The sequence below is a fragment of the Saimiri boliviensis genome, chromosome 11, assembly GCF_048565385.1.
Source record: "Saimiri boliviensis isolate mSaiBol1 chromosome 11, mSaiBol1.pri, whole genome shotgun sequence".
NCBI lineage: Eukaryota > Metazoa > Chordata > Mammalia > Primates > Cebidae > Saimiri > Saimiri boliviensis.
The window spans coordinates 8464831-8476999 of record NC_133459.1 but is presented as its reverse complement, the minus strand read 5'-3'; the positions used below and the strand labels follow the sequence as shown (position 1 = coordinate 8476999).

Here is a 12169-nt window from a genome sequence, read left to right as displayed (position 1 = left end):
TATACTTAAATTAAATAGCATGATTTAATTTAGTTGCTGCTTAACCCTGAATCCTCTTAAGTTAAAAAAAAAAGTTATAATTAACTATTAACGTTAATGAATTTAAACCTTCCAGAAAGCATGAATCCAAAAGGAAATGTCCAAGAGGTGACATGAGCCAGACATTTTATGGCCTTTCCTGTTTCAGTCTCACTCATTCTAAACATCAATGGGGAAAAAAAAATTCTCTAGAGTTTTTCAGTTTTATTCTTCTAGAGCAAAATTTTCTGGCCTGTTACTGAGTACGGTCTTCTAACAGGTACACAATTAACTCGTAAGTAGACAACACAATGGCAGTATTTGGGATCTGCCGGATGAGCTGGGCAAAGAGTCCTCTATAAAAGGCGAGGTAGCCTTCTTCCCGGAACACCAGGCGCGCCGTCTGAACAAAGGACTTGTACTTGGTGCCCTCCTCCCGGAGCCTCGTCCTTATGACTTCTGCAGAGAGAGAAAGACCTACTTTACACCAGATATTGAGTGGGGAAAGAATCCACAACATGCAGCTTTAAAACTGTCAAGGTTAGGCCAGGCGCGGTGGCTCACGCCTGTAATCCCAGAACTTTGGGAGGCAGAGGCGGGCAGATCACTTGAGCCCAGGCACTGGAGACCAGCCTGGCCAACATGGTGAAACCCCATCTCTACTAAAAATACAAAAATTAGCAGGGCGTGGTGGTGCAGTCACTCTACTATTAGAGTGGCAGAGGAATGAGGTTCCCTTGAACCGGGGAGGTGGATGTTGCAGTGAGCCGGGATCACACCACTGCATGCTAGGCCTGAGCCACAGAGCGAGCAAGACTCTTTCTCAAAAAATAAATCGCCAAGTTTACAACTATACCTATTTCCCATCTCAGCTGTATTTGGACAAAAGAGTCACATACCTAGAGAGACAATGAAAAATTAAGTTATTTTTAGAACCTGTTCCAACTCTAGGATTTGGTCAACTATGGATGCTTACATAGACACACAAGTGCAAAATCACTTTTTTTTTTTTTTTTTTTTTTTTTTTTTTTTAAGGCAGAATCTTGCTCTGTCACCCAGGCTGGAGTGCAATGCTGTGATCTCGGCTCACTGCAACCTCTGCCTCCTGGGTTCAAGTGATTCTCTTGCCTCAGCCTCCTGCGTAGCTGGGATTACAGGCACCTGCCATCATGCCCGGTTAATTTTTGTATTTTTAGTAGAGACGAGGTTTCACCATGTTGGCCAGGCTGGTTTTGAACTCCTGATCTCAGGTGATCTGCCCACCTTGGCCTCCCAAAGTTCTGGGATTACAGCAAAATAACTTTTAAGGGGTTAAAAAAAAAAGCTTAGTTTGAATGGGACTTAATGTTACTCCCAATTAAGCAAGTACTAATTTCTCTGAAGGTGTAATTTGCATGAAGGATGCAGTATATTCAACAAATTCTTTTCTTACACTTTTCAGTTTTCTCCTCCTCCTGCAAACCTGTTTACTCTGTCCAACTCAAAAGCCACCCTCTCCTTTTGCCAGCCTTTGCCCATCTGGCCCTGCCTCCCAGGTGCCCACAGTTGGACATTTATCACGCCTGCCCTCACATGGACCTCAGGCCCTGGCAGGCCTCAGTGACCTCTTTTCTCAGGTGTCCTTTGGAGTCAGCTTAGCGCCCCAGCACACGAGGGAGATTCAGCACCTGTTACTGAGTTGACCATGTGCATTTGTCACAGTTGACAGTACAGTAAGTTTATGAAAATAAACCTGTTTTTCATCGCACAATAAGTAGGTCAGTAGGTCAACAATTCTATAACTTAAAAAAATAAACTTACCCAAAGTCACCTTACTGAAGGTTCCATTAAAAGTGGAGGCTGAGTGATCTTTAAGTTTGGCTCCCATATTATTTTGATTCAAAGTATCAAAATAATTTAATATAAATAAAATTAAATAAAATCCAGATTTTTAGCATCTCTGAAAACAGTAGAAGTTCAGCAACCCAGGGTCTGCATTTCTGAACAGCAAGTTTTGGCCACAACCAGCTGGAGGTAAGTTCGAGTACCCCACCCCCAGCATGACCCACGTCCATGAAGTTAGTGCCTGTTTCACTGGCCTTACCTGCAGGGACCCTGCGCTTCAATGCGTGCCACGGAGGTCTAGATATACCCACAAATGACAACCCTGACAGCTGTTCTAGTGTTCTGGAAGAACAAAAGCAACACGTACCGTGTGGATAAGCAATGCAGGAGGCACAGCCCTTAGAAAGAGCAGCAGCTGCCATAAGTCCAAAAAAACCTGTGGAATTTTTCTCAGTCCCGTTTGCAGAAGACGCCAATGGAGCTTCTTTCAGATACTTCTTTAAACTTTCATAAATAGCAAAGCAGATTATCGTTTCGGAAATTCCAGCATACGAGGCAGTTAATCCTCTATAGAAGCCACGAATGCCTTCGGTCCGGTAAACGTAGCGAGCACACTGGAGTGTATTCATCTGCTTAGAGCCCCTCACTCTGCGTAAAAGAGACCAGCATAGGCTAAGGAGACATATCATGGTGGAATACACAGAGACACCACACAGTAGGAGAAACGGGTCTTCCTTACGGTGTTCGGATAGATACTGGTTTTCGTCTCCATTCCTGGCCCCTGGTTCCCATAGCCCTTGCCTTTTGTTACAATGTAGGGTGTGTGAGGACTCAGGGCAGCCTCTGAGAGTCCCTTGTCCTCCTTTCACTTGCCCCAAGGCCATTCTCTAATGTCCCTACACCTTTCTGATTGTTGGTCTTACTCCATGAGAATCCACTCCTATCCCCTGCAGGAAGGAATGCTGGCATGAAGCTCCCATAAAAACCCAAGAGGACAGACTTCAGGGAGCTTCCAGAGAGGACTCAGTGGAGGCTCCTGGAAGGTGGCCCCCAGGGAGGGTATGAAAGTTCCCCGTCCCTTACTCTGTACCTGGCCCTACCTGTCTCTTCTTCTGTATCTTTGCAATATCCTTTATAACAAACCAGTCAACATGAAGTGATTCCCTGGAAGGCCCAGACATGCAACTGGTGTGTGGGTGGGTGGGGGTGGGCAGTCCTGGGGACCGAGCCCTCAAACTGTGGACTCTGACGCTATCTCCAGGTACACAGTGTTGGCACTGAACAAAAGGACATCCAGCTGGTGTCTGCTGCTTGTGTGTCGGGGAGAAGAGCCCTGCATGTTTGGTCACGGAGGTCATCTTCTGGGTCAATGACTGCTGTGGTGTGACAGTGGAGGAAAAACGGTTTGAGGAGCGTTTTTCCCACGTATCTTTGTACTGTTGTCAGCTGATCCTTAGCCCACGGTGAGGCCAGACCAATTAGCTGGGATACCTGACAGGCCCACAGAATACTAGCTATTACATCTGTATCAAGAGTCACAGAAACATGTTCATAAAAACATTAGCATTTGACCTAATTTTAGCAAGAGCTGCAGGGAGCAGTAAGACTCATCACAGAGGACCTACAAATCCAAAACAGAACAATCCAGAAAGCTGACCGTGGCACATCCGCTAGATTAACAGTCACAAGCCATGACACGCGGGCAATGCTGTCAGTGGAATACAGGACTAAGTTAAAGGTAAAGGATGATCACAAGAGCCAGGCGCAGTGGCTCACATCTGTAATCCCAGCACTTTGGGAGGCCGAGGTAGGACGACTGCTTGAGGCCAGGAGTTCAAGACCAGCCTGGCCAATGTAGTGAGGCCCCATCTCTCCAAACAAAAAAAAAAAAAAAAAAAAAAGAAAGAAAGAAAAATAGTAAGAAAGAAAAATAGGAACATTCCAACCTGTCGGTGAGGCTTCTCATTAGATTTCTGACAGCACTCATCTTTCCGAATAGTGTGTTTTAATTCTATTATTGCTAAATTTATAAAATTAGTGAATGAAAACCCTCAGGTATAGAGGCTCCTACCCCAGGACATAAACTATTTATGAACTGTGGCTGCAAGACAGGGAGTGGGCCACTGGATGAGTGTAGTTAGGTGTGCACCAGTCACACGTCACAGGCCCCTCCCAGGAGGCGAAGACCTGAGGCCCTCTTTGAGCTTCAGTCAGTCTCAGCTGGCCTCTGTCCCTTCTTCATCGTCTCCCCATAGACTGTTCCCGTTCCTAAGCCACAGTGTCCTTTGTAACACAAATCCAACCATGCAACTCCTGTGCTCAGAACCATGCAGAATTTCTTACCCATGGCACTATTCATTCACATTTGGGGCTAGACCATTCCGTTAGGGGAGAAGGGGGCTGTCCTGTGCCTTGTAGATGTTTAGCAGCAACCCAGCCTCTATTTACACTAGACGCCAAAAACACCCACCCCCAGTTATGCAAACTACACATGTCTCCAAACTTTGCTGCTGACTGTCCCCTGGAGAGTATACCCCCATCTCCATCCTCATTTTCCCTGAGGACCACTGCTCTGATGACTTTCCACTGCCCTCAAAACCCAACTCCAAACTCCCTTTGAGGCCTGGGAAGGATTAGGCTCCCCTGTTCCTCCAGTCTTATCTTTCCAAAATTCCCTTCTCTGGCGCAGATGCACATAGTACACACCAACCACACTTCCTGTCTTACAGGTCCCCAGAACTAACCACGCTTTCTTTTCTTTTTTTTGAGACGAACTCTTACTCACTCTGTCCCCGAGGCTGGAGTGCAGTAGTGCGATTTCAGCTCACTGCAGCCTCCACCTTCTGGATTCAAGTGATTCTCCTGCTTCAGTCTCCCAAGTAGCTGGGATTACAGGTGCATGCCACCACACCCAGCTAATTTTTGTATTTTTTGTAGAGACAGGGTTTCACCATGTTGCCCAGGCTGGTCTCAAACTTCTGAGCTCAAGTGAACTGGCCACCTTGGCCTCCCAAAGTGCTGGGATTACAGTCTTGAGGCACTGTGGCTGGTCTAACCATGCTTTCTTGCCTCAAGATTTCACTCACCCTCTCTCTGCCCAGCTCTTCACTGCTGCCCCCACCTGGCTATTCTTTTTTGTCTTCTAAATCAGTGTCATTTATTGCATTATTTAAATATCACAAATAGGTCTAAGGAATCAACTGGCATTTTGTTTCTATAGCTGGACAACTCTTAGATCTTATTCATCAGCCTGCTGAACAGTTCCTTCTTCAGAGACATAGATATCGTCCAAAAATTTCCTGATATCCTTGTTTCTAAGTGCTGTGGCGTGTGGAATCAAGGCTACCGAAGTTGAAACAAGCTCAATGTCATTTCCTTCAAGGATTCAATTCATCTTTCTGGGCTCGAGATACTGAAAAAGCAATACCTGGTCGCATCCGAACCCTGTAGATATATTTTTCACCCAAGAAACTTTGGATTTCAACAAAAGACCCATTCTCCTGGAAAACAACGTTGATGGGGAAGTGAACACACGCAGACCTCATCTTGTAAGGGAAGCCCAGTGTAATACCCTTGGTCACGTTCTCTATATAACTACAAACAGCCCGAATGGCAGCCAGTTCCTTTCTGTTACCTCACCATTTGTCACCCAGAGCCACTTTTTTCCCCTTTCCAAAGAGACTGAGTTCTACACTGATGTGACTGACGTCCCTCCACAGGGTTCCTCTGGGGCCTTTCACAATAACTGTGTATCCCTTTAGGGTAATGTGGGCATTTTCTGGAATGTCAACATCTGACTGCTGAGAATGGTCTTGATTCTCGAAGTAGATGTGGCAAAGCCCCCGGGGCTATTCTGAAGATGATAGTTGGGTGCTGCTGCCTCTGAAGCTCTCCCAACCTTCTCTCTCCTAACCTAACCCGTACTGGGGACTCTTGAGGGTCCAGTGGCACCCTCAGCACCCTTATCCCACCAAACTTTAATCCTCTCTCTCTTTTTTTTTTTTGAGACGGAGTTTCACTCTTGTATTTTTTGTAGAGACCCAGGCTGGAGTGCAATGGCGCGATCTCGGCTCACTGCAACCTCCGCCTCCTGGGTTCAGGCAATTCTCTGCCCTCAGCCTCCTCAGTAGCTGGGATTACAGGCAAGCGCCACCAGGCCCAGCTAATTTTTGTATTTTTAGTAGAGACAGGGTTTCACCATGTTTACCAGGATGGTCTCAATCTCTTGACCTCATGATCCACCCACCTCAGCCTCCCAAAGTGCTGGGATTATAGGCCATCGTGAGCCACCGCGCCTGGCCTAATTTTCTTTTTTATCTGTAAAGCTGTAAGCTCCTAGACAAAGCTCCCTGCTTTTTCCCTACTGACTACTGCAAGCAACAAATATCCATTGCTGAGGGATAAATATTAACAGAGCTCACCCAAACAAAGTTCTAAAGTCTTCTGAGCACCGTAATTATTAGGCGGAATGACAAGAACACACATAAAGGCTCTCAGCTGACGGACTTGTTTATCCCTTGCTAAACAGAAGTGACATAAGGACACCGTGGAACACTTGGAATTAGGAGGAATTACCAAAGGCTTCCAGGATAGGTGACAGCATGACCAGGAAGGGGAGGGGAGACCTCGGGTGAGGGACAGCACACATGGGAGACAGAGGTATAAAGGCACATGACATTTTTGGAAAATCACAGGACTGCTGAATTAGGAGTTTACCCTGAGAGGAACAGATTCATTGAAAGAGTCCGAGCAAGTGGTCTCTTCAAATGGTTAGGCCTGATGTGAGTTAGAGGGGCGGGGGGGGGGGGGGGACTTGGAGTCAGTGACTCATGCAGAAGCTATCACGGTCATTAGAAAGAAAAACCAACTGCAGCCCCCTACCTACCCTTCCTAGGGTGTTCTCACTCCCTGCCTGCGTTTTTTTTTTTTTTTTTTTTTCCAGACAGAGTCTCACTCTGTCACCCAGGCTGGAGTGCAGTGGTGTGATCTCAGCTCACTGCAACCTCCACCTCCTGGGTTCAAGCGATTCTCCCTAGTAGCTAGGATTCTCAAGCCCGAGTAGCTAGGGTTACAGGTACCCACCGCCACACCTAGCTAATTTTTGTATCTGTAGTAGAGACGGGATTTTGTCACTTTAGCCAGGCTGGTCTTGAACTTCTGACCTCATGATCCAACCACCTTAGCTTCCCAAAGTGCTGGGATTACAGGTGTGAGCCACTGTGCCTGGCCAACATAGGGGTGCTTAATAGAATGCTGGTAGTTCCTTCATGCGGACTGGGGAGAAAACGGTATCTTTAACCCTAATCCCAAACCAAAATCAGCATTCCTTCAATTGTGAATGAAGACAAATAGGCCACAGTAGTAGAAGTGGTGGTGGTAGTAACAGTAGTGGCAGTAGTAGTGGCAGTATTAGCAATAGTAGTGGTGGCAGTAGCAGTGGTTGTAGTACTAGTGGCAGTAGTAGTGGTGGTGCGAGTATTAGTGGTGGTAGTAGTGGTGGTAGTAGTGGTGGGAGTATTAGTGGTAATAGTAGTGGTAGTAATAGTAGTAGCGGAAGTAGTAGTGGTGGTGGAAGTATTAGTGGTGGTAGTAGCGGCAGTAGTAGTAGTAGTGGGAGTATTAGTGGTGGTAGTAGTAGTAGCAGTGGTAGTAATAGTAGTAGTGGGAGTAGCAGTGGCAGGATGGTGATGGCAATAGTAGAGGTGGTGGTAGTAGTAGCAGTACGTGTGATTTGACACAAATAGAAGTATTTTCATGTCACATTACATGTGTTGAAAACATCAAAGGGCACTGTTTATCATCACTTCTTAGAAATTATGGTAGTTACTGGACTACTGCTAGATCTTGTTAACGTGTTAAAGAGGCATACCACTGTATCACTGATAAATGTATCTTTAAAAACCTTATTATAAGGCCTGGTGTGGTGGCTTATGCCTGTTATCCCAGCACTTTGGGAAGCTGAGGTGGGATGACTGCTTGAGCCCAGGAGTTGAGACCAGTCTGGACAACATGGCAAGATCCATCTCAACAAGAAAAACAAAGGTAGCTGGGTGTGGTGGCATGTATCTGTGGTCTCTAACTACTGAGGATGTGAGGCTGGTGCAGGAGGATTGCTTGAGCCTGGGAGGTCAGGGCTGGGGGACAAATGAGACCTTTTCTCAAAAAATACATGAATCACCCGGGAGGCAAAGGTTGCAGTGAGCTGAGATTGTACCACTGCACTTCAGCCTGGGCAACAACTGAGAGCCTGTCTCAAAACAAACAAACAAACAAACAAACAAACAAACAAACAAACATTATTCTAAACAGGGCCTGCAGGTGTCACCAGACTGCCAAAGGAATCCACAGCCTGCCAAAACGTTACAAACCCCTGGCTGGAGTTTTAGGGCAGAAGCCTATTACAGCTGAGGGCCTTTGGAGACTAAAATTAGCCTTCTGAGGGAGGACATTCCATGTTCTGCCTTTACTCTCTTCTCTTTGGAAAGGGAGGCCATCTGAGAAGAAACCACAGCATTCCAACTGGGGTGGGGTCTGCAAAGGACAGTCGCTGGCTATCTGAGAAGGCAGGCTCAGGGGACACAACCAGAGAAACCCCCTTCTTCCCATTTGTCATCTCTGTCAGCCCTCATCTTCCCGTGATGCTCACAGCACAAACCTCAATACAGAAGGAGCCCCACATGTGCTTAGATTTAGAAAACGCGGAGGGGGATAGCTAAGGACTCTGTATCTCATCCCTTAGAGATAAGGGGGAATTGCAGAAGGGAAAAAAAAAAAAAATCACAAAAGTCCTTTATTAAGGAACAAGTTATTACTTGTTAATAATAAAGTCCTTACTACTTACTTTCGTTCTAGCTGCATTCGGGTTTTAACCATCCATATAGGATTCATTAAGGAATTTGTGATAAAAGCTGGAAAAAAAAAAACAGTAAAGGTCAATACTTATTAAAGATGTCTATTATCATATGTTAAACTTTGAAATCAGGATTTCAATGGCCTAATAAACATAGATGGCAGGAAGCAGTTACATTTCTCTCCTGCAGATAGAAGCTTTGGTTTCCCCATTAAGTGTAACATTTACTGGTATTGCTGGATCTAAAAGAAGTTTCTCATTTTTCTAGAACCCCTTCTAGTCTTTTCGACCTCTAGGTGGTGCTGTTGATACTTGTGTTAATGTGATTCCTACTGTAAATTTTATCAGTTCTAAACCCCAATTTATAAGCTTCAGATACAGAAATAATTTGTTAACTTTTAAGACTGATCTGCTTATAGGAACCATTTTGTCAGTAAGCTTTCTCCATCTAATTTTTTTTTTTTTTTTTTTGAGACGGAGTTTCGCTCTTGTTACCCAGGCTGGAGTGCAATGGCGCGATCTCGGCTCACCGCAACCTCCGCCTCCTGGGTTCAGGCAATTCTCCTGCCTCAGCCTCCTGAGTAGCTGGGATTACAGGCACGCGCCACCATGCCCAGCTAATTTTTTGTATTTTTAGTAGAGACGGGGTTTCACTATGTTGACCGGGATGGTCTCGATCTCTTGACCTTGTGATCCACCCGCCTCGGCCTCCCAAAGTGCTGGGATTACAGGCTTGAGCCACCGCGCCCGGCCTCTTTTTTTTTTTTTTTTTTTTTTGTAGAGACAGGGGTCTCTCTTGTTGCTCAAGCTATTCTCAATTCCTGGGCTCAAGTGTTCCTCCAGCCTCAGCCTCCCACAGTGCTGGGATTACAAGCATGAGCCACCACATCCAGCCAAACCTTCCCCACCTCAACACTGTGAACTATTCCAGGACAATCAAGAAAAGCAACAACATGGTATTAATCTGACACACAGTATCGCTTCTCTAATACCTCACGCTCTTCACAGTGCCGGGGGAGCAGATTAATTTGATACTAGGATCAAATACTATGCCACTGGTTTTAAGGACTTCTTTAAGGCCTGTTTATTTACCAAGGGCTGTTTCTAAACTAACTTGGCAAAAGTCACAAAGCGGATTAGTAGTTCTTAGCTCATGGTAACTCACTGCTGGCCTATCTTTAAGTGAACAGCAACCTGCTTTGGAACTCTGCCTTTCCTCCTTGGAGCTCTGTATTACACAGCAATGGCTTCCTTGTATAAACCAACTTTAATTCTATTCAGGGTCTAGAAATAATTAGCTGTAAATATTCAGACAGGTTGGTCGCACTTGTATTTGGAGTAACAACAGCAGTCAAAACTGGTGTGCATCTTACAGACCGGTAGGAGATGCAAATTGTTTGTAAAATGCCAATTCAATCTTTCTAGGCACGGCCTAGTGGTGGCTCACATCTGCAATCCCAGCACTCTAGGAGACTGAGGCAGGTGGATCACTTGAGTTCAGGAGTTTGAGACTGGCTTGAGCAACATGGTTAAACTCCATTTTTGCAAAAAATACAGAAAAATTAGCTGGGCATAGTGGTGTATGCCTGTAGTCCCAGCTACTCGAGAGGCTGAGGCAGGAGGATGGCTTGAGCCCAGGCGGTAGAGGCTGCAGTGAGCTGGGATCATGCCACTGCACTCTACCCTAGGCGACAGAGCCAGACCCTGTATCAAAGCAAAACAAAACCAATTAAAAAAAACCCCTTCTATTTAAATGGACTCTTTTATATAAAGAGCCTTCTCTCAGAAAGCTACACGTTCATGTTTTGCAACCGGTACATCGTGGGGAAAAGTCCTGCTGTGACTTTTCTGTAGGAAGTGAAATGGTTCCCTCAAAAGAGAACAGATGCCCTACTAGCTGCCACGGACCCTACTGGAAAACTCCACTGTAAGCCCCGCACCCTAACTGCATCACCCAGAGCTGGAGTCAGGAGTGCCAACTGAGCCGGGTGAGGTGGCTCTTGCACATAATCCTAGCACTTTGGGAGGCCAAGGCGGGCAGATCACGAGGTCAGGAGATCGAGACCATCCTGGCTAACACAGTGAAATCCTGTGTTGACTAAAAATACAGAAAATTATCCAGGCATGGTGGCACGCGCCTATAGTCCCAGCTACTCGGGAGGCTGAGGCAGAATCGCTTGAACCCAGGAGGTGGAGGTTGCAGTGAGCTGAGATCGCACCACTGCACTCCAGTCTGGGGACAGAGTGAGACTCTGTCTCAAAAAAAAAAAAAAAAAAAAAAAAAGGTGCCAACTGTATACAGGGTGTGTGGGATCCCCATGGGAGGATCACGAAGAAAGCAGCTCTAATTTTAGAAAATCATCTCATGGAGGAGGGTGCAGTGGCTCATGCCTGTAACCACAGCACTTTGGGAGGCCGAGGGTGGATCACTTGAGGTCAGGAGTTTGAGACCAGCCTGGGCAACATGGTGAAACCCCGTCTCTACTAAAAATGCAAAAATTAGCCAGGCATGGTGGCAACTACTTGTAATCTCAGCTACTCGGGAGGCTGAGGGACAAGAATCACTTTAGCTTGGGAGGTGGAGGCTGCAGTGAGCCGAGATCGTACCATTGTACTCCAGTCTCATCCTAAAAGAATGAGACTCTGTGTCAAAAAAAAGAAAAAAATAACTTGATGGGGAAACAGGAAGACATATAACTATTCCTTTAGAAGAAGGAAATACAAGCCCGGCACAGTGGCTCACGCTTATAATCCCAGCACTTTGGGAGGCTGAGGGGGGTGGATCACGAGATCAGGAGTTCAATACCAGCCTGGTCAACACAGTGAAACCCCATCTCTACTAAAAACACAAATATTGTGCCGAGTGTGGTGGCTCAAGCCTGTAATCCCAGCACTTTGGGAGGCCGAGGCGGGTGGATCACGAGATCAAGAGATCGAGACCATCCTGGTCAACATGGTGAAACCCTGTCTCTACTAAAAATACAAAAAATTAGCTGGGCATGGTGGCATGTGCCTGTAATCCCAGCTACTCAGGAGGCTGAGGCAGGAGAATTGCCTGAACCCAGGAGGCAGAGGTTGCGGTGAGCCGAGATCGCGCCATTGCACTCCAGCCTGGGTAACAAGAGCGAAACTCTGTCTCAAAAAAAAAAAAAAAAAAAAAAAAAAAATATATATATATATATTTTACCAGGGCATAGTGTCAGGTGCCTGTAATCCCAGCTACTCGAGAGGCTGAGAAAGGAGAATTGCTTGAACCCGGGAGGTGGAGGTTGCAGTGAGCTGAAATCATGCCACTGCACTCCAGCCTGGGTGACAGAGCTAGACTCCGTCTCAAAAAAACAAAAACAAATAACAACAACAAACCCCCCCAAAGTATGAAATACCAGTAGCATGTATACAGCAGTAAATTCTGAGGGCAAATAAAGAGCTTTAGTAGCCAAGGAAAATGAAATCAAGCTACAAACCGCTCTGACTCAT

At 46.0% G+C, this 12169-nt stretch overlaps 1 protein-coding gene and 1 pseudogene across 2 annotated transcripts in view; both read right to left on the bottom strand.

The window, feature by feature from the left end:
• The window catches only part of SLC25A33 (solute carrier family 25 member 33), a 46714-nt gene continuing 34545 nt past the window's right edge, over positions 1 to 12169 (bottom strand). For both annotated transcript variants that reach the window (XM_039474010.2, XM_074380024.1), the window contains exons 5-7: positions 8684 to 8750; positions 2210 to 2490; positions 1 to 477 (exon numbers count right to left, since the gene is read on the bottom strand). In XM_039474010.2, coding sequence (XP_039329944.1) covers positions 275 to 477; positions 2210 to 2490; positions 8684 to 8750 — 551 coding nt within the window. In that variant the 3' untranslated portion in view covers positions 1 to 274. The remainder of the gene's footprint in view (positions 478 to 2209; positions 2491 to 8683; positions 8751 to 12169) is intronic.
• Positions 2497 to 8455, bottom strand: LOC120365998 (large ribosomal subunit protein uL6-like; annotated as a pseudogene).